We start from the raw sequence: 21,131 nt of genomic DNA, 5'->3' as shown, positions 1-21,131 counted from the left end.
GGAGAATCAGTAGGGTGTGTCGACAAAGAGCCACGGCTCAAACGCTGGAAAAACCAAATACCTGTTTGCACCCGGGGATTATGGCCTTACTGCGCCAGCCAGCGGGAACGTGACAGGGCACAGCGGCTAACGGCACGACCTAGGACACATGATATTGTATGCAGGATGCTCGATATTGCTGTGATGGGAAAGATCGAGGGCTGAAAGAGCGATTAGAGTATAAGCACAAGGATAAATTGCGGTCCTTGGTGGGTATTGTATACGTAATAATGAATATTTTGGTTGGTGGTTGGGTTTATTTGAGAGGTAGGGAGTGATGTGATAGTGGCTAGAGAGCAATCAGGCTAGGAAACGTCGTTGTAAATTTTCTGGAAGCCATCATAGGCACAGATCTCAATCCTCGCTAACGCTAGATCCCTTGTAGTTGAAATTTACATGTGTAGATCTTTAGTGAGATATTGATTCTTTGAGTAGCGTATGCCTCCTGGCGTAGGTTATGCAAGGGGCTGCAGCCAAGGTTCGAGGAGTCCATCGAAGCGGCATTAGGGAGAAATCTAAAGTCGGATAATATTATAGACTATTTGATAAGGCTTAGGGAGAACGTCTAGGGGATATTAAATTAGAGTGCTTTGCACGCCTCCGGTGCTGAGTGGTGTTCGCCTGGACGGAATGCCGATCAACCTGCTTTAACCTCATATGATAAATGAAAAGTCCTGGTGTTGAGAGACAGGTAGTTTCTACGAATAATAATTTCAGCGTCAAAAATTACTCCAATTTTAGATACTACCCTGTTATACCCGAACAACTGAGCATGGCTGGAAGAAAACCGAATGACTAAGGTATTCGATTCATGTTCTAGACGTGGCGGTTTGAAACTCAATTTGAAGTACGGAGTTATGTTTTTTCCCCTCCTTTTGTGGCTTACCTTATATCCTTTAAAAGAAAGTATACGCTATAATTATCTATCTCTGTTCAAGAAATTCCGTCATAATGGAGTGGTGTGGTTAGACCTTCCCAGTGCGCTTTGTCCTTCCTGGGTTGGTCATTACATTATATCTAAGGCTGGTTGTAGGAATTCCATGTTATTACAAGTTTTTTTTGATATTGACAATGTGAAGAGACTAAAGAAATAGCTCCTTACACAGAAAATAGGAAGCCAGCCAAGCGGATATCAAGAGGAACCGGCACGAAGGGTTGAAGAGTATCTATAACACAATCTGGGTGAATGTCAATCAAGAATGCAACTTTACCACGCCACCACTTTCGTACGAGTAATGCGTTAGTCCTTTTTTCTCTATGTGCACCTTGGAAACAAATCAGATGCAAAACACAAAGCTTTACGGAGCCTCAGCATTGACGACTCCATCTTGTAGGGGAGACAACTACTGACCTATAGATCGTGAAATTCAAGGAACTTCCATTTTCAACCAACCTACCCGCGAAGAAGATATATAAACATGTTAATTTCATAACCTCATTGACGTTTACAGCCCGTATCACTTCGATACCCAAATCAATCACGTGACCACGTGGACTATTTTCCCAATTGGGCGATATGTGACATGACCATGGCCTACTTCCCCACTCCTTTATACCTATTCCATTTTCATACCCCCCTACAGAGCTTCATCTTTTTAGATGTCAGAGTTATTTGATACACTTCGCCTCGACAAAGCGGAGTTCTCCCGGATGAGAGCCATGTCTGCGCTTGCGGACGATGATCTCCGCACGCTTCTCTCCGGGTTCTCCATGCTACCCGACAGACCCGTTGGATGCCCGAACTCCTCTCCGGTCAAGGGGTTCTTCAGCTCCCCGGTGAAGGAACAGAGTGCAGCGGCATTCCTTGGGAGTCGGTACTACCAAAGTCTTTACCTTTTGACTACACCCTTGACATATTTTCCCAAAACCACACTCACACGACTAAAAGTGTTATGCCAGGGAGATCTGGAGCTTGAGACAACATTGTACCTGGTACTTCTAACTATGGAAGGTTTTGACAGGCGCCACACTGGGAGGTTAGGACTCCTTGAGGGACCAGTGGCCAGTCATAGGGACCATATAGAAAGCGAGACAGTTAACCGGGAAAAGTTGCTAGAGCGCTATGCCGGGATTTTGGGGGTTTCGGAGCCTCCAGTAGGAGACACCGCTAACGAGCCCACAAAAGAGGATAAGGTTTACAGTCTTGTGCTCCGCTTGAAGGTGCGCGAGGCACAGCTCCAGATTCTCGTCTTGTTCGAAATGTTTTTGCTCAAAAACGTGGATATCACGGTTGTAAAGCACCAGGCGGCAAAGAAGCACCAGAAAATTCCTGTAAAGTCTCTTGTGCGGAGTAAGAGTCGGATGAAAAGGCGTTTGGTGCCGACGTTGGTAAACCCAGAATCTCTTGAAGGACCTACCGATGGGTTTCAAGCGCTGCTATCTGACGGAAAAATTGACTACACAGACCTCCTACTGCGGTTGGACACGTTTATCGATCGGTTGGCAGTATGGGACGCACTTCTCGCACAGGGGCCAAAGTCCGAAGACAGTGCTGTTGGCTTTGTCGCCTACGTGATCAACCCTTACTTTGGAAAAAAGTCCTTGCAGTTGGTTAACTATATGCTCGATAAGATCAAAGGTCCCAGCTTCAAGCAACGGAAGAAGAGACCCGTTCTTGAGGAACCAGTGAATCTGGAGCCACGGATGACACGCAGTGCCTCTCCGTTGCCCCTTCCTGTCCAGCTTCCGTTGCCCCTTCCGTCTTTGGAAGGGGAAGAGAGAAGTTTCCGACGGGTTCCCGCCCCACCGCACCTAACAACACTCACACGGTCCAAGTCCAACCTGGAGCGCCCTCTTCTGCTCAAACGCGCCTCTTCCACTTCCTTCACGTCCAAGAACTTGGAAAAGCGTCAAGTGGACCTCAGTATGCCTCTATTAAATCCCGAGGCCCTGGAGAAAAAGCCCCAGGGTGTGAAGCAGGCTAAATCTGGGTTTATGAACGAATCCGGTGGGATCTTCACCAAGGCCGCCAGCGGAACGTCGCTTGCGACCCAGTCCTTTTCCCAGGTTGAGGCCACCCCTAGTTCGAACCGTATCCGCCATGTGAACCTTGAGGAAAAAGTTGTGTTTGCCACTCCTCAAGTGAAAACCCTTAGAACGCAAATTGATAGCGCTGAAAGAACGGAGAGTGAGGTGATCCAGAGCTCGCCTATGCACTTTGCCATTGATTCGTCACCATTGGGCAAAGCCTCTCGCCCAGAAGAGGGTGTATCTCTTGGAAGCAGGGTCAAGCGAAGATTGTTTGCCCCGCAAAATTAGATCTGCACCCTGTAATACAGTATTGCTTTGTATGCTCATTTTTTTCGTGGCTCGGTTCCGCCAAGGGGAGGTATGAGCTAGATTTTTCATGTAGTTTGGACAAAAGGCATGTTGACAAACGAGACGTAATATCCAGAAATATATAGCTGGAAAGTTGAGCAAAAGAGGAGCCTATTAGTGCACTTTTCCACTGAAACAGCGTTTCATAGGTATATCAGCTGCTTGTTGAAATTTCGAAACGAGCTACAATTGGTTATCTCACGGGTGTGTCCGAAACACGAGGTAACATATATAAGTTGAGTGTCCACAAGCCGTGACAGAATATAATGTTGTGCATCTGCAAGCCGTGACAGAATATAATGTTTTGGCTATTTCATATTTCCAGTCTTACATCGAACAGCTTGGGATCACTAAGGGTCAAGAGGGGTTTAGTAATCTTTCCAGAAATGCAGGACCAGATGGGTGTTAAAAGAAAGTAGGAGCTGCGCAACGTTCTTGCGAGATCTACCCCCCAATAACTACATATTATTGACCCAGGGTGGATGAAAAATGACTGATTCTCGAAGTATAACCTTTTAATCATCCTTTGATATGGATGTGTGTTACTAGACCCCAGGAACACGTCGTTGGACTATCGGGAGAGTAGCGATATTAGTTTTACGCAGACCATATTATGAATCGTCGCCAGGCAAAAGAAAACTGCAATATAATATTTCCGGATCTAGCTAATTGGACTTCCAGCCGCTATGCAGCCTAGGAAATAACTTTGACAGGGAGTAACTTCGCCAGTTACAGACCGGCTACAAAACTCTTTACCTATAGGCAAGTAGATAAAAGTGTTGATTAGAGGGAGAGCTAGCTGCTCAAAGAAAAAAAGTTTGAAAGTGCAAGAGGGGCGGGATTAGGAGAAGTGAACGGCAATCGGAACAACAATGACGATGATGGCGATGATCACAGCCGCGATCAAGCACATCTTCATCTTCATGTTCTTCCACCACATCTGCTTTCTGACGTCGTTGGCCTTTCTGTTGAAGCCTCTCGCGGAGGTAGCCAAGTTGTCAGCCTTGGTGTCAAGCGAGTCGAGACGCTCACCGCTAAAAGGGTTAGTATTGTTGGGTGATGGAAATGGACGATACATACCGTTCCGCCACCTTGTTAATGTTGTCTCTCATGACACCCACGGTGTCATCGATTTGCTATAAAAGGGTTAGTATAGTGCTAGAACGATGCCATGGGTGGTAAATCTCAAAACAGCCCATGAAAGCAGGACGTCAAATCGTTTCATGGCGTTTTGTTGCTGCCAACTTACCGATTGAAGATGTGCCACATTGGAGTTCTGGTTTTGTGGCACGTATGGGTCGTAAGGCACGGAGGAGGACATTGTTTTTATATGAGCGTAAGGTATGCTTTTATCACGATTGATTCGTGGAAATTGCCTTTATGATGGATATACGTGGACTTGGCACCCCGAATCTCCGAGGCACAGCCTGTACGATATCCGGCTGAGCCACGCCTGAAGGGGCGGTGCGCGCACGCCTGTTATCATGTGACGTGAAATGCGGCTTTTTATCACAAGCCGTTGAATGGCCTTGCACCTGCTCCTCTTGGCCCTACGCTATTCTGAGATGCTCCCAGCGATAATCCGAAGCATGTCTACCACTACCGCCTCCGGGCCAATTGAGCAGTCCATCATTGCCAAGCTCACCAACGCGTTTCACCCGTCCCACCTCAGGATCAGCAACGACAGCCATAAGCATGCCCATCACGCTGGACTCAGGGGCGCCACCAATGTGACCGAGTCGCATTTCCGCTTGGAAATCGTCACCGACGTTTTCGAGGGCATGAATATGCCCAACCGGCACAGAGCCATCTACAGTTTGTTGGACGAGGAATTCAAGGAGAAGGGTCTCCACGCGTTGCAGATGAAGACCAAGACCCCGGAAGAGTTCAATAAAGGGAAGAAATAGAGATACGTTGGTGTATATAGTTTAATCGGGAATTGAATAAATCACCGGGAGTAGAACTGTTTTACCGTAGCGGTGGATCAAGCATGTTCGCATGCCCTATTGGGAGTAGTTTGTCCCCGTGAGATTTGGGAAATGCACGTTTCGGATAATTTCTTGACAATTTATCCTTTCCTTCTTATCTAAGTTGGTTTTGTCTTTAGGTGGACCCTGAATGTTGTTGCTCTAAACTCAGCAAAACTAGCCGATAGCCAACCTTATATGGGGTTCTACTTCGAGCACAGGAGAGACCTGCCTGTGTTCTATCTTTGTAGATATTGCGGGTCAAACATAGGGTTGGTAATGGACTCTTTATGTATAGTGTGCTATTCCGAGGGTCAATTGTAAACATGTCTCATTTAATTGTCTTCCAACAGAAATAGATTTCTGGGATATTACTTATTTACCCTCATATTGATCCATTCTCCCCTACAGTGGCTAGGTTCATTTTATATTCTCCATGAAATATTGTTGGCCTTGGATTTTTGTCATTACTTGGCCAGTTTTACGCAATAACTCTGGCCATCCTGAAAGCTGGTTGTCTCTGAGAGTTCCCCCGATTGTGTTTGCGCTCAAAATAGTTAAATCGCCTGTCTTGGTCAGTATTCAGTCAGGTAATATCCGTTGTTTTATCCAATAACCACTCTGGGGGTCGATATATCATTCCTTAAAACGAAAGAAAACGCGTAGAGTTGACATCAACTTTGAAACTCAAATTTCTTCGAGTGGCTGTCAACCAATTTTCCGGAAATTCCGCCATCCAACAGTGTATGTGGTAAACTCAGAGCTTGAACTTATTAAAAGATAGTTCCAGGAAAATATTCCGTCTGTATAGTGTGGGTATTTGCTTCTACAACCAAAGGCTTTAAACACTTAAAGGTTGCATTAGAATATGTAATGAGACAACCATACGAAAATACATGAACAAAAAAGAGGATATCATACAAAGAGTGGTTTACAGTTTCTCCACCGCAAGAGTACCCGGGACAAACGTAATCTAGTAGCGACGGGTGGCCCTAGCCTTCGACCAGGCTTCTAGCTCAACGGATGGCTCTCTTCGTAACCATCGTCGGCTGTGTCCTGGACACTGGCGTTCTTGGCAACCAACTCGATGATTCTGCGGATAATCGGCAAGTTCAACCAGGCCGGAACGTACGCCTCCACCCTGGAGAACGGTCTTAACGGAATGTTTCTGAATGGATCCTCAAAATGATCTTCTGGAGACAACGCCTCAAAGTAATCCTCATTCCCGCCGTGACTCTTCACCTTATCGGCCACGGCTCTGAGAACATCCGGCGCGATTGGGGTTTCGTAGTCCGCCACATGGTATTGGGAGATTATCTTCTGAATCTGCGACGGCTTCAAGTCATAGCAAATCTCGTAGATGATATCAATATCGTCGGTGGTGTTCTTTCTCAACTGCAAAAGCTTGGCGGCTTGCAAGAGATGGGACAAGTAGCTGGAACCGTCATCAATGTCGTGAGCCTTGCACCATTCCTCCAATCTGGTGACGTTGTAGTTCAACTGCAAACCTCTCTTCCACGACAAGAAGTTACGTCTCATGATCAAGTCGTTGAAACACAAGGCGTCGACAAAGCGCAATAACTCCACAACCACCTCCTTCATGACCTCGGACTCAATGAAGTACGTTTTCATAGACCAGTAAACCGCGTTGAAGAAGCTCAATATGTCGTCCATCTTGTACTGAGTGCCCTGGGAAAACACCTTAGCCAAAAAGGGTGAGGATTCTGGCGCCATAAAGCCCGGTAAAGACTGGGACAACACCACTGCGGAGATGGCCTTCTTTTCTAAGTCCTTCTCCAACTTCTTCATCCACATGTTGTAGATGTTGAACGAAAGAGACTCAAAATCTTCTTTCACGACAGCCACCAAGCGCAAGTACTCGTCGTACTCCTGCTCGGTCATCTCGTTGGAGATGGCGTCGTTTTCAATGATGGTGGACTGGGCATAGCTGACAAAGGAGTACAACTCGTGGGTGTTGGACAACCAGAAGGCGCCGTGGGCAATGATATCCTCGTCCTTCAAGGCCGAAACAATTTCCTGGATCACAGACAAGACTTCGCCCAAGAACTCCTCGCTCTCCTTGGTGAAACCGAGTCTCCACATGTCGCTGAGAATAATGATGATGATCCTGGCAGGGAAGAGGACTTCCTTTCTCGTCAAATCAGCAGCCACACCAGCAGGCGGGATCTTTAGCCCCTTCAACAACCCGTCGACAATCTCCTTGTGTAACGACTTGGAGTCCTGCAAGAGGTTCCACAACTCCTCGTTAATGGAGTTGGCGTTGATTTCCTCCTTCCCGGAAACAGGAATGATCGACACCGGTTGGCCGTTCCACTGGCCGTTGGTCACCAGGCGAGATTTGTCAGCTCTGCCGTTCGCCACCGGGCCCTGAGCCGCCAAAATGGCGAGCTCGGCCTTCAACTGGGAGATGGTGGATTTCAAATCGCCCTCCACCGCGTTTCGTTGGGCGATTTCTTCCTTGGCCTGTTCCAACTCCTCCAAGTGCTTGCGGACCTCCTCCTTCAAAGCGTTCTGGTCGGACGTCAACTCCTGGATCTTAGCCTCTGCCTGGACAAACTCGTCTCTGACCCTCGCCAAGTCGGCATTGATGGCGCCGGTCTCCTGGAGGTGCTGGGCGCTCTGCAAATCGAACTGCGAGCTAAGCTCGGCCTCTCTGGCCTTCAACTTCTCCCTGGACTCACCGCTCTCGGCAAGAGAGCCCTGTAAGGTGGTGATCTGGGCGATCAACAGCTTGTTCTCGGTGATCTTGGCCGACAACGACTGGGTCAACTCAATCACCTTGTTTTCCAACGTGTAGGAAACCTCCTTCAAACGGTTGACCGACTTGGCCTCCGCCATGAGCTTGCGGAACTCGATTTTCGCGAGACGGCGACGAAGACAGCACTGCACGTAGAGGGCGGCCCGGGCCATAGCCTTGAAGTCGCGCCTGCCGGTGTAGTTTCTCCAGGCCTGCTGCAACGCCACGGCCGATTTCTCAGTGCGGAACTTGGTGACATTGCGCCTGGTCTGGATCCCACGAATGGCGGACTGAATGGTAACCACGCTTCTCTGCGTGCTGCTGAAGCGCTTCCGGGCGAGGAATCCCCTCGAGGCGGTCTGAATCTTGGTCGCGGCGTGCTCCTCGATAGCCTTCTGGACTCTAACCCTGGCGGAAAAGCCACGGAACAACGCCTGGGCGTCGATGATTGACGCTCTCGCCTGGAGATACTGGTTGCGGTAGATAATCATGCGGACGTTCTTCTGGATCATCACGGCCGCGTTGTGCAAGGTGTCCGTCCTCTTCTTCTCGAGGACAGCCAACATACCGGCCTTGAAGAAGATTTTGGTGTTACCCAACTGGTAGGTTTCCTTAGAGGCCACTGACTTCTCCAAGATCTTGTTACACAACAGGCGGATCTGGTCTTCAGACGCGCTGCCGTTGAGAACGGAGTTCCAGATCTCGCTAGAGACCAAAATGTGGTAACGGTCGGCAAACTCCGCGTAAGTCCACCGGGTTGGGAACCCAGCACACGAAATGCGGATGGTCTCCAACACACCGCAGGCACGCAACTGAGACAAGACCATCAACGGGTCAAACTCCCAGGCCTTCTTCTCCTCGTTCGGCTTGATACACCTGATGTAGTGGACGTTGGTAGACTCAATCGTCTTCATCAACTCGATCAAAGAGGTCTTGAAGATGGACCCCAACGTTGGCTTCTTGTTCACCACCCGTCTCCCCGGGCCCGCAGCGGCGGCGGCGGCAGCCTTGGCGGTCTCCAACTTCTCGGCATTTCGATCAATAGTTGCCAAAACTCCCTTCAACAAGGAGTTCGACGTCTCCTTTAACGTGTCAAGATGACCCTCGCTAACGGTGTCTCTGTTCTTCTCGATAAACCCTTCAGCATCGTAGGCAACGTCCAAAGCGTAGTGAGAGACAATGAACTTGGTGTTGCCGAATCTAGGCTTCTTGAAGACAGCGTTGGTTGGCGCCTTGTCCAAAGTCAGGTACATCTTCTCAATCCAGGACTCGTCCGCGCCGGCGGGCATTCTGGACTCTTCGTCTAATAACGCGAGAATCCCCAACTTGTTTTCGATCAAGTCAATGCACGGCTGGTTGTCGGCAAACTCGATGAAGGACCACTCGATCTCCTCACGGATGTACTCCTCCTGCTCGAGCTTGAACACGTGCTGGTTGAACTCCTGCTGTAACTTTTCGTTCGCGTAGTTGATGCAGAACTGCTCGAACGAGTTCTTCTCGAAGTGCTCAAAGCCGTAAATGTCGAGCACCCCAATGAAGGACGCCACGTGGGCCACCACCTCCTCTGGACACAAATCTATGTTGACGTACTCAACCAACCAGTCGAATAAGGCGGAGTAAATGTACTTGGCGACCGAGTCTCTGGCAACGATCGCCTGTTTGTGGCTCAAGTTGGAGATGATCTTCTCGGATCTGGTGGTGATCTGCTTCTTGACGATCCACTTGCTGAAGTTGTACGCGTCAATGCCCAAGAGATCACACGCCTTGATCAAGTCCGGGTCTTCGGACGACAAATGGGCGTCGTTTCTGGTGGCGGTGATTTCGATGTTACCCATGTGCAACAACGCTGCAAGAATCTGGTAGATCTCAAACTGCTGGTCATCCTTGATCCCGATCATCGAAAGAGCTTCGTTGGTGATCTTGAACTCTGCCACGTCGTCGATCCCGGCAATCCTCGCCTCCCCGCCCTGGTTGAGATAGTAGTAGTCCTCGACCTTGGCCAAGGAGAACTTTTCTCTCTCCTCAGCGGTGGCACCGGCGATAAGCTGGTAGAAGATGTGGTAGTTCCGCTCAATCTTCGGCTGGAACACGAGTCTGGAACGCTCCAACAAGTAGGTTCTGATTCGTGCCCCGATGATGTTGGTTCCCTTGTCGAACAAGATCTCCAAGTACTTCCCGAACCGCGAGGAGTTGTCGTTTCTGGTGGTCTTGGCGTTACCAAAAGCCTCCATGATGGGGTTGGTTGCAAGAATCTGCTTCTCGGTGTCGGACATGTCCGTGGGGGTGTGTGAGCCGACGGCCGAGTCGAGCTCTTTGACGGAGGCAAAGTAGCGCATGATGTACTTGGCGGAAACGGTCTTCCCGGCCCCGGACTCCCCGGAAACGACGATGGTCTGGTTCTCGCCGTCGGTCTTCATGCAGCGGTAGGCCTCCTCGGCGATGGCGAACAAGTGCGGTTCCAACTCGCCGCGGCGCTTACCCGAATAAGACTGGATGATATCCGGGGAATATAACTGATCGACCCGCTGGAACGGGTTCGTGGCGATTAACACGATACCCGAATACGTGTAGATGTTCATCTGCGAATACCGCACCTTGATCGCATGCAACACCGCCGGCTCGTTGAGGTACGATAAAGAGGTCAAGTCCTCGGCGGCTTCCAAAATCGGCGGATTTCTGAGCAACGGGAGGTCGCTATTAGTATCGTCAAGCGGGCCAGCGGTTGAAACGGTGAGCGAGCTGCCATCGGCCTCGCTTTTGAGGCCTAACATTGTCTTGCCGCCCTCGCGTTTGTGCGACGTAATCTCCACACCAATCCAGCCGAGCGTCTCGTCGGGGTACCAGCACTGGGTGCCGACTTCGTATGAGGACATAACTGGAATTTAGAGAATGAGATAAATGTGGTGCTTATGAAAAATCAGTAGTTAAATCAAACCAAGGCAAGATCCGTGGGTTTGTGCTGGGAGCAGATCGAACACGTAAAATAATCAACAAGATTTTTGGGCGCTCGAGAGGCGGACACGCGACGAGAGACGTGTGCAGGATACCCAATTGGGAATTACGGCCAGAAGAGAGCGGAGGCTGGCCGAGAGGCTGGCTGGTTGATATTTTTGGTTCGTCGCTCAGAGAGGAAGGGTTTCAGATGGGCCAGAAAATTACCGACCGTTCGGATATGGGGGTCGGGTGGGGGCTTGAGCCTTGGCCTTAAACACGTTTGAAACTTCCATCTTCGCGCACGCACGTGACTAAACTCGAGACCATGTCAGGTATAGGTGGGATTGACGGGATATCGACCTACAAGTTCCACGCCGGGAAATAGACCAATTATCTGGGACTTTCAGAGTTGAACGGATAGTTCTAGGGAGCTCCAGTTTTGACGGATAACCGACATTGTTAGGGCTATCTGGTTGGACATAAGCGGAGCGGACACCGTGTGCATACAGGGTATATCATCCTGCGTTTAAAGATAGAAGCTTCAGGCCTCAGATTAAGGCTTTGATTCAACACTTCTACAAAGGTTGGCATCGTTAAGACCTCAGAGATTCAGAAATCGGCTCAAGGCCAGAATAAATCCCAGTGCCAGAATATATTTCAGTGCCGTTGTCAAAAAAAGCCCCCGTTGATATGATCCAGAATTCCAGCCAAACCAGGTGGGTATATGACCATGACACGCCAAATATCCGAGTGCTTCTCACTACGGACCCCCTTTCTATCCAAGAGGCGATAGATTTTGCCAAAACCCCGCTAGCGGGGGCGGTCGTGACGTTTAATGGCATCACTCGGGCGGATCCCAACCCGTCCAACACAGCCGTGGTTAAAGCATTGGTTTATGAGGCACACAAAGCGTTAGCGCTGCGGTCGCTCTTCCAGGCAGCCGCTCAGACGTTTGCGAGATTTAACCAGCTGGAGCACTGCATTCACCGAATTTTTGTAGTCCATAGGCTTGGCGAAGTGGGAATCATGGAGGACAGCATTTTGATTGCGCTTAGTAGTTCCCACAGGCAGGAGGGCTGGGCTGCAGCGGAGTATTTGCTCGAACTAATCAAGGCAAAGACGGAGATATGGAAAAATGAGGTGTATGAAGACGGGCATTCTGAGTGGAAGGCGAACCAGACTCAGAGGAAGGCTGTATGAAACATACCGTGGATGGTCAGCGTAATGGGGATGAAGGTGGAGGTTCGAGTACAGATGCGGTTCTCAACGGAAGGAAGCAGGGCCTCTAGAAATTTCATCCGAAGGTGGACAGAATCTGATGGCGTCAGTATAAGGGCCTAAATTGGAAGTTAGGGGTGACGCACGATCTAGAGCGCTGGTTGGTGGAACTGGGTTTCAAACACAGCCTTTAAAGGCGTGGCCACGAGAAATGGCACGATCAATAGAGTTGCCCCACCCACTTAAGACACGGGGTTTATAAATCTCCCCAATGCTCAATCCAAGTGGTAAGGATAAGTATCTAAACGAGGTTCTGTGGCTTACAACTTTATAAGCCGGGGGTTTAGAAACTGTTATGATTTATAGATCCTTTACAGCTATGTCTAAATTCTAAAAATGAATACTGTACACATAAACTCCCTAACCCTGTGTGTGGTGTGGCGATTTTCCCTTCAAGTTTGGTTGAAAATTTTAATCAGCTATTTTTAAGACTTTCCTGGGCCAAACCTAGAATTTAGCGCTATAGCCACAACATATTGTACGATTGAAAGGAAATATATTGCACAAAACTTCGCACGTCAACGACTGTCCCCCATGCACTTTAATGTCATTGTATGAATGTCGAATAAACCCAAAATCAATGCTTTTCCTTTTAATCTATATCCCGTACTAATACCGTTAGTAGGTAAAATACGCCATAATATTATATGGAGATTTATCAGATTCGTGGAGCAATTCACTCAATGTTAAATGAGTCTAGTGTTGAATTTTCACTCTTTGATCTCATTTTAAATTCTCTTCAAACTTCCGTAAGCTAGTGGATCAAATACACAATCACGTAGCTAAGCAAGCTGCCCGTGGCGAGCCCGGCACTCAAAAAAATCGTGCTGAAGCCCCCGGCGGCGGCCTTTTCATCATCATTCTGGAAGTAGGTTCCGACACTCATAAAGCACAGAGACGACAACTGGCCGTTGGAGAAACCGAAAAGAAACTGGAGCGCCATGTAGAAGAGATCCGAGTGGACCCAAGCGCCACGATTCTTAACATTGCACATGAAAAGCAACGGAATAAAGGCCAAGCGCGCGAGGGAGTAAGCCATCAACATCGCTGGTGCCTTTACGCAAAAGACCGGAAGCACACACGCAACTCTACCGGCCAAATCGCCCATGTTCCACACCAAATACGCCATGGGAATGAAGATCTGCTTGGAAAACACCCGCCAAGCACTGTCTGCGCGCACAGACTCCACGGTAGACGCAAACACGGGGAATGCCAACGTCACACAGAACGTGAGCAGAATCGAGAGCACTATGTATTTCAATCGATACCATAGGAACATGAGGGGGATCAGCCTACTAATGCCCGGGCTTTCATCCGAATCAAGCTCGAAGCTGGAATGTTCCTCCACATTCGCCTCATCGGCATTCGCATATCCTGAATCGGTGGCGGACACCTTGAATAGAACGATCGATGCCCCAGAAACCACACAGGACGCGATAAAGTAGAGGAACAAACCCCAGTTTGCCTCTGGTTCTTCGGCTACAGGCTTGTTTGACTTTTCCACGAGCAAAATCGAAAGGATTAATGCTATCGATGGCAACACACCCGCCACCGCCTGGCCAACCATCACTGCGTTCGCATAGAGCGGGCCCATGACGTTGACCAAGGCCATGCACCCGTTCTGGGCCACACAAGTCGCCACGGACGAGACAAAAACCATCACCATCAAAAAGGGGAAGAAAAAGAAGGGCGAAACATGCAAAAACGCTACACACGTGAACGCCATGACGAAAAAAACAATAATGGCGAGCACCTGGCCTCGGACGAGGCGCAGAGCGTAGTCTTTCGTCTGGCGCCTCGCAAGCACTACGTTCCCCACCATCGAGGTAATTGTCGAGACGGTCATCATGGTGGAGGAGTAGTTAGCAGATAGAAACGCGTGCGCCTTGAAACGTTCGCCGTAATAGGCGGAGGCGCTGAGGAAGCAGTTCCATGGCCAGAGCAACGCGATGCCACACACAAGAAACGTGGTGTATTTGAGACCAAACCAGCGTTTCCGCGGGGGATCGTCGGTGGTAAGAGGGTCCCTGCTATCCATGTGGTACTGTATTCATCAGGCCGTCTGCTGATAGTGTTTATTCTGGTTGGGTTAGCTGATAGGCTTAACTGCAGGACTGGATTGTCCAATGGTTGATAGTTCGGATGTAAGCCGTGAGAAGGTGAGCCTAATGGTGTTAGTCTAGCATGATTCTCTATTATGAAATAAAATGAATTGACTTTTCGGATATTAAACCTATGACTCCATCGAAAAGTTTGGCATTAGCCCCTATTTACGGTATGTCAGTGAAGCCGTTGTTATTCTCAAGCTTTAATCTCTGTGACGTCAAGGTATGTGTGTGAAAAAAAAAAGGATAAGTTAGCAGGTGACACGACCCAGCTCGAACCGGACTGCCAAAATGATTTGTATGAGCCCGGAAGTTACTTCAGGTGCCAAATTGCTATTGCGTCTGGCCAAGAACAATCCCTGCGAGACGTGAGAAGAGTTTCAGCAAGTCGCAACTGGCCCGCAGCTGTCGCCAGTGGATGATCAGGCTAGCACTCCTATTTTTGTGGCTTATTGAACTTCGAAGTGCAGCTACGAATACAGCAAGCCTGGGCTATCTTTATGGGCCAGTCTTGCATATCATGAAGCCTCCAAAGGGAATTCTCTCTTGACCTCAGTCATTGGTCAATTGCTACAAGCGTATGATCCTCCGTGGATCCTTACCCAACTCGAAGTCTACATGCAGTAATACTTAGGCCAAACTGCAATTTATCCTTACACCTGGTCCATAGTGACTAAGAGCTCACGTGAGCGACCAAGCTCCGTCCTTTCCGACACAACAACCCTTTGGATGATTCAGTAGTTATTTTCACGTATCGCGCTCTTGGATCGGTGTACTGGCTTTTTGCGCGAATATCGGGTTTACAATAACCACCTCTATGGTACGAGAACCCAGAGGTGTAGAGCCGACGCCTAAGATCCTAATAAAGGAGTGTCTAAGCATCTCTCCATGCAACCTAAACTGGGATCTGCACGGGGTGATGCAACAGTAAAAATTGAGCCATATTCGACGCAAGGTTTGGAATTCGCTTAGTACTAGTGTATGCCGGTCTAGGAAGAACGATCCCTGTGTTAGTCAAAAGGGGGCTTGGTCGCAAACACAAGACTGGGTACTGCCTTGGCCTGGTTAAGTGTTCTAGAAACTGTACCGCGTTTATATCACAACACAAGAGAGTATTGTGGTTCATCAGTAATTGTAACTAGATAAGATACCTCTCAATAACAATACATATGAGTAAGGATCGCAGTTTGTATAACACGGAATGGATGGCCCCTGGGCGACTATCTCTCACGGGGACTTGGCGAGAAAGCATCGAGAATATGTATTTTCTGCCGAATGGTACAATTCGTACAACGGGTTAAACCTTTCACATCTAGTTATCTGTTTCTAGAATTTTGGAAGCTCCAAACATTGAAATTGGAAAACCCGCTAGCCTATTCAGGCAGTAAATGGTGACATCACCATGCCTAAATCTCGGTCTCCGAGTGGTGGCGTTAAGGAGTCCAAAAATCTAAAGAAAAAAATTTTATGCCGCACCATTCAAAATAGCAGATACGTGACTATAGACGGTACGCGTTAGCCTATAATAGCCAGCGGGGTACTGAAGTAGGGTGTCGACGAGAGACCTTGGTCTGTACACTGCATATGTATGTGGAACGGTTTAGATCTGGTGCGCTATATTGTTCATAGACCCATATCTGTTTTAGTGCTGAGGCGGCTATACCGAAGCCGAATACACTTTCCAGTCTCATAATAGCATGTTCACTAGTCATTCAGTGCGCCAGCGAGATTCAGTTATCGGAAAATGAAAATAAAAGTCTTGGGTACGTTTGCGTCAACATCTTATGCAGCTAACCGCCTCGCTTGAACGCACCTGGACAGCCCTCTGTAGACTGTATCTAGAAGGCATACTACGTTGCATATACAGGACCTTCCAGAAGTTTCATCTGCATCACATGTTTGCATTCGTTATACAGCAGAATAGGGGTGTCATACGAAAAGTCAGTTAGCCCAGCCTTCTTATTTGATTCAGTAGGAAAGAATGCGAGAGGAATTTCGCTTTAGAAAGAAAAAATAACTGCTGATAGTGTCCCGCTGGGGCCTGAATACACACACTCATCCGATTCACCGGTTCAAATCAATGAAGTAACGTAATTCCAAGTGGTTAAGGGAGCAAGAGGGTGTCTGTGATTGTTTTCTGTACCCTGCACGCATGCTGTAATGTCCACACAACACAACTTATATTAGTGTTTTCCTGCGTCCTTCATACAATTCTCTTCCAGAAGGGCATTCAGCTTTAGAATGTTATAACCAAAAGTTCTACGCCCGTATGCTATCCTGCATTTACCATAGTGTCATATTTTCCAACTTCTATATCCATTTATAGGCACATACAGAGTATTACTCCCTGTGCTGTCAGACCCCGTTGTACTCGTATAGGGTATTCCCAAACGAGGGTTATTAGTCTTTATTGGTAGATAGTGTATGGTTTAAAGGATTGGGGATAAGAGCTTACTAGTATTGTCTATAAATTTGGGTATAGGTAATTTTCTCTATTGTAAGTATATAATTTACTATATAGTTAAATAAATATATTATTCATTATATAGTTAAATAAATATTCAGGGAAATACTTGCAGAAATATATGCCTCTATATTTTAACCGTAAAACATAGTTATTTTCAAAAGTTTGGTCAAAATATAAATTTTTGGCATAAGTATGCTCATAAATTCTACATACGCTTGGCAAGGGCACATGGAGAACCTGCAATCTATGTGAATACAGTATTTTTTTTGGCTATGCAAGGTGTATATTCGTGAGTAATCACGTAATGGATGAAACTGGAGCGGAATTTGCTATGCATGTATAGTCAGATTCGCAAATATCGGGCGCTGGCTTATTTCAGTTACATTTTTGCTGACGTGTGATTGTATAAGCGACATCTGGCACATATAACTGCACGGAATGCATGTTTTTCGTAAGGTGACACTTACTTCCAGCGGAATCTCTGCGCGCCTAGAAATTTGAACATTGGCTTACGAAATAAAAGCATGTACAGGCATGAAAGCTGCGGAAGGAATCTCATATTTTTAGCCCCCCCCTATGGTGATCCTTATAGCCTATATTTTCCAACGTCTTGGCACAGCGAAAACATTTCCTTTAGCTATTTGGGATTTGGAGTGTACTCCTAAATCCTAGTAACTGTTTCGAGAGATTAATGCATCGTTGTAAGACAGTACAGAGGAGGTATCATTAGAACCACTCTGGAGTTGATGGTTTGGAAAGCTGGGGTAGTGCGAGAACAACTCTGTCTTCGCGTCTATACCTCTCTACCAGTCATAATTGGATCCTATAGTGTAGCAAGGAAGTGCCACCTCCCTGGTAATGAAAGAAGATACCCATTAACAGTTTTATCCTGTAAACCAGTATTCGCGCTAATTAAGTTTCACCCGTTCAGAGGTAATAGCTCCGATACAGCAGCTATATTTTTTGCTGCACGCGTAGGGTTTAAGTTCATTTTGACATCTCGAATCCAGTGGCAATTGAATCATTAAGCAATTCAAGTGTTTCCAGAATTTCTTTCGTTGATATAAAACATGAACTGGGAAAAGCGTTTACGCCTAATTGGGTCTACCCCAAGGGATGTCATCGATGTGCCGTTTTTCTACTGAACAGAGCTTGCTAGATATAACCTGGGACCTTGCTACAGCGGATACGTCTGCCAATAGCCTTCATCGAGAGCGATCACCCAAGGCTGTACGCAATACTGTCGACGATCCTGGTAAATGCCCTAGGGTGTGATATATTACAATATTTAACCCTCCACGAATTCCCGGCTGGCGTAGATCACATTATCAGGTGTGGTTGGTCCCACCAAATCTCTGGGTCTTCTCATCAGAGATATGCAGCGGGCTAACAGGTTGCTCATTGTGAGTACTCATCCAACAGTTCCCCAGCAGATTGACATGGTGAGTTCGCAGACCCACGTTACCATAAAGTTTAGGCATCTCCATCGGAGATCTAGTAGATGCATGGATTCATAATCCTGGCTGCTGTTTAGGGTTTACCCTCATCTATATAAGACAAAAGCTTGAAGCGTAGGAATATTGTCAGTGGAAAAAGAAATACAGACGCGTATTGTCTACAGTTATCTATCTCGTCGTGCAGTAGAAAACGAGAATTCTACGTGACATCGGAGCGCGGTCCTCGAATAGTATTGACAGACAAAGTGGCAGTGCTAGTATTATACCCTGAAAGCTAGTATCGCCAGGCGTATGCCGCAGTTCTAGATATATACGTAGCTGCAGTAGTTCGATCCCCGCAGTCTCCCCATTTACACTTTAATCCCGGTACACAACAGGGTTGTAAAATTTCGGCGCGAGGCCGATGCCTGCACTAGCCGCACTACTCATATAGGTGTCTAGCAATCAATAAACCCTGAACATATCAGGCCAAAGCTTCTCCGATGAAATACGAAATATGCAATATCTGAGTTCTAAGTCCCAGAGTTGGAATTTGCCCAATGACATGAATTCTTGCCAGGTTTACATACCCACTGGAAAGACGTGACTAGTGACGCAAAAGAGCTACAGTGATAACGGGAAACAAGGTTTAGTCGCTAGGCCTCGCCAATAATACTGCTGGCTTTATACAGACTAGAGTAGATTCCTTCAACTTCGTTGTATTTTTCGTTAGGATCTACAGATAAGAACGTCACCCTTCCTCGCCAACGCGACACCTCCTCAGGAGAGATGCACCTTTTTTAAACCCGGGAAGTTGTCAGCTTGGATGGGGGAATACAGGTGTGATTGTGACGCTCAAAGTGCATCAGGCCCAAGATCGCCGAGTACACGCACTCTACGAAATACGTATTAGCGGCCCAGACTCTTACCTCCTTTTCCTTTCTGGGCTTTTTGCCAGCGTCAATTTGCATGTTATCCGTTATGGCCTGGATCGGGGGTGACAACCAAGTATAACTAGTGCCCTAAATTGGCCAAATTTCAAATCCTGAAAGGTTATTTACGAAGGCTAGCAATCAAGTGTAGCTTTACACATCTCCATCCGGGGGGTTAGACGTGAGGGTAGAGGCGGTAACACCTCCTAGGCTCCACTAACTTTATCCCGGTGAAAGTGTATTCCAGCAAGGGAAGAGATGAGGTGACGCTGGCTTGCGCATACGACCAGGTGCAGAGTAATCCCTGCAAGCTAATGCAACTAGAGGTACCAAGGATCAGGCATACGGGGATTAGCGGCTTGGGTCAAAAGATGCCGGAGATTCAAGCAGTGTGGTTTGTTCTGAGACTTCGACCGCAGCCATTTACTGTGAACCAATGCACTTACAATAGACCCAGCCTCCAGGGTGATCCTATTGAGTCTCTTTCATGTATTTATCGAACTAGAGTATTCAACGTTGCAGGGATCACTTTATCTCGCCTCGACGCTAAGGTGCGCAGTAGTCTACCAATTACTTACGAGTTTCCATAATTACAGACTCCCTCTTTCTTTCTCTCTCTCTCTACTACCTTCCTTCTGCTCCTGGCCTGCGCGGGATTTCGCATTAGACCGCCTCAGCAGGGTACCACCGTTAACCAGGGCAACAATTTCACTGCAACCAAGTCCTGCAGAGACGCAGCCATAAGCTGGGCGCTAATGAAATATCCTGCACATAATATAGGCAAGATGAGCCTGAATCTGAAGTCCTGCACAGATGACTACATGAATGGGCCTAAATATGTGCCACGATCGTTCCTTAGACGACGATCATTCTGATTGTTAATCCCTACTGTCATGTACAAATCTGTGCTACCCTCTATGCTTACATGGGCAAGGATGCCCTAGTGACCTAAGGTTTTTGCCATGGATTAAACAGTTTCAGTACCCCCCGGTGCAGCAACAGACCGCAGATCTATCGCTAACTGGTTCCCTGTTCTAGCCACGCGGTCTCGCGTGTTGTACCTAGCAATGGGTTTGATGTTTTCATCAGAAGAGGGCAAGCTAGAATAAAACCGTCCGCCCTTCCACCCGCTTCGCGTCGGCTTCTTTATCCTCTTCACCTTTTGGCCATTTAAGAACCACACCTACAGTTGCACGCTCTAACGGGACTTATCTAAATCTTCGATTACCTATCGTTGTCCGGAACAAACCTTAGTACCGTTCGTTTGAAATAACCATCCCAAAGCCAGTTCAAACACTAGGTATTCTTAAGCTCTGACCAGACCTCAGTCCAGAATGTTACTCTCAAGACGCTCTTTGAGTACTTTTCTCGTGGGGATCGGCTTGGTCGCATCCAATATTACAGCGTCTGCTGGTGCTCCAGTCAATGGAGCGCAGGCTGTCCTTGTTGATGTCGCTACTGCCGAGACTACCATCGCTCCAATTTACTATGACGTGGAAAAGAGAGCCCTTTCGGGTTCCTCTAACCCCAGCGTCGTCACCTCGACCATCCTCATCACCTCTACCACTTGTTCTGCGAGTGTGGTGACATCTACCATCATGGTTACTTCTACAACTTGCTCCTCCAGTTCGGTTATACCTTCTTCTGTGCTTGCCTCTAGCGCCTCTGAAAGTGAGATCACCTCCACGATCACTGTTACGTCCACGACATGCTCTCTCAGCTCCGAGTCATCTTCCGAACCGGCTTCCTCGTCCGAGCCAGTTTCCTCATCTGAGGCCGCTTCCTCTTCTGAGCCAGTTTCCTCATCTGAGGCCGCTTCCTCTTCTGAGCCAGTTTCTTCATCTGAGGCCGCTTCCTCTTCTGAGCCAGTTTCTTCATCTGAGGCCGCTTCCTCTTC

At 47.8% G+C, this 21,131-nt stretch overlaps 8 protein-coding genes across 8 annotated transcripts; 4 read left to right on the top strand and 4 right to left on the bottom strand.

Annotated features, from left to right (window-relative positions):
- Positions 1–1,638: 1,638 nt before the first annotated feature.
- Positions 1,639–3,297, top strand: BABINDRAFT_169287 (uncharacterized protein; the record flags this gene model as incomplete). Its single annotated transcript, XM_019130648.1, has 1 exon — positions 1,639–3,297. One exon carries the CDS (start codon positions 1,639–1,641, stop codon positions 3,295–3,297), a length of 1,659 nt encoding a protein of 552 aa, XP_018982487.1.
- Positions 3,298–4,198: 901 nt separating this feature from the next.
- Positions 4,199–4,678, bottom strand: BABINDRAFT_172927 (SNAP receptor; the record flags this gene model as incomplete). Its single annotated transcript, XM_019130926.1, has 3 exons — positions 4,199–4,391; positions 4,438–4,493; positions 4,607–4,678. 3 exons carry the CDS (start codon positions 4,676–4,678, stop codon positions 4,199–4,201), a joined length of 321 nt encoding a protein of 106 aa, XP_018982486.1.
- A 124-nt stretch (positions 4,679–4,802) lies between these two features.
- BABINDRAFT_163669 (uncharacterized protein) lies at positions 4,803–5,402 on the top strand. Its single transcript, XM_019130038.1, has one exon. It carries the CDS (start codon positions 4,947–4,949, stop codon positions 5,262–5,264), a length of 318 nt encoding a protein of 105 aa, XP_018982485.1. The 5' UTR covers positions 4,803–4,946; the 3' UTR covers positions 5,265–5,402.
- Positions 5,403–6,253: 851 nt separating this feature from the next.
- MYO2 (myosin 2) lies at positions 6,254–11,174 on the bottom strand. Its single transcript, XM_019130037.1, has one exon. It carries the CDS (start codon positions 10,953–10,955, stop codon positions 6,336–6,338), a length of 4,620 nt encoding a protein of 1,539 aa, XP_018982484.1. The 5' UTR covers positions 10,956–11,174; the 3' UTR covers positions 6,254–6,335.
- Positions 11,175–11,706: 532 nt separating this feature from the next.
- Positions 11,707–12,216, top strand: BABINDRAFT_10309 (molybdopterin synthase catalytic subunit; the record flags this gene model as incomplete). Its single annotated transcript, XM_019126717.1, has 1 exon — positions 11,707–12,216. One exon carries the CDS (start codon positions 11,707–11,709, stop codon positions 12,214–12,216), a length of 510 nt encoding a protein of 169 aa, XP_018982483.1.
- An 832-nt stretch (positions 12,217–13,048) lies between these two features.
- BABINDRAFT_10308 (nucleoside transmembrane transporter) lies at positions 13,049–14,332 on the bottom strand (the record flags this gene model as incomplete). Its single annotated transcript, XM_019126716.1, has 1 exon — positions 13,049–14,332. One exon carries the CDS (start codon positions 14,330–14,332, stop codon positions 13,049–13,051), a length of 1,284 nt encoding a protein of 427 aa, XP_018982482.1.
- Positions 14,333–19,055: 4,723 nt separating this feature from the next.
- Positions 19,056–19,430, bottom strand: BABINDRAFT_163665 (uncharacterized protein). The gene has a single exon (XM_019130036.1). It carries the CDS (start codon positions 19,271–19,273, stop codon positions 19,103–19,105), a length of 171 nt encoding a protein of 56 aa, XP_018982481.1. The 5' UTR covers positions 19,274–19,430; the 3' UTR covers positions 19,056–19,102.
- Positions 19,431–20,220: 790 nt separating this feature from the next.
- On the top strand, positions 20,221–21,131 carry BABINDRAFT_101476 (uncharacterized protein; the record flags this gene model as incomplete). The annotated part of the gene is made up of 1 exon (XM_019126691.1): positions 20,221–21,131. A coding segment is annotated over exon 1 (563 nt), but the record flags the coding sequence as incomplete, so codon positions are not given.

The sequence above is a fragment of the Babjeviella inositovora genome (assembly GCF_001661335.1).
Source record: "Babjeviella inositovora NRRL Y-12698 unplaced genomic scaffold BABINscaffold_17, whole genome shotgun sequence".
Classification (NCBI taxonomy): Eukaryota; Fungi; Ascomycota; class Pichiomycetes; order Serinales; genus Babjeviella; species Babjeviella inositovora.
The sequence above is the reverse complement of the archived record's forward strand: the minus strand, read 5'-3'. Positions and strand labels throughout refer to the sequence as shown.

Bases quoted from the DNA above. Each gene is read 5' to 3' on its own strand.
- BABINDRAFT_163669 (XM_019130038.1), top strand. From the start codon at position 4,947: ATGTCTACCACTACCGCCTCCGGGCCAATTGAGCAGTCCATCATTGCC.
- MYO2 (XM_019130037.1), bottom strand. From the start codon at position 10,955: ATGTCCTCATACGAAGTCGGCACCCAGTGCTGGTACCCCGACGAGACG.
- BABINDRAFT_163665 (XM_019130036.1), bottom strand. From the start codon at position 19,273: ATGCAAATTGACGCTGGCAAAAAGCCCAGAAAGGAAAAGGAGGTAAGA.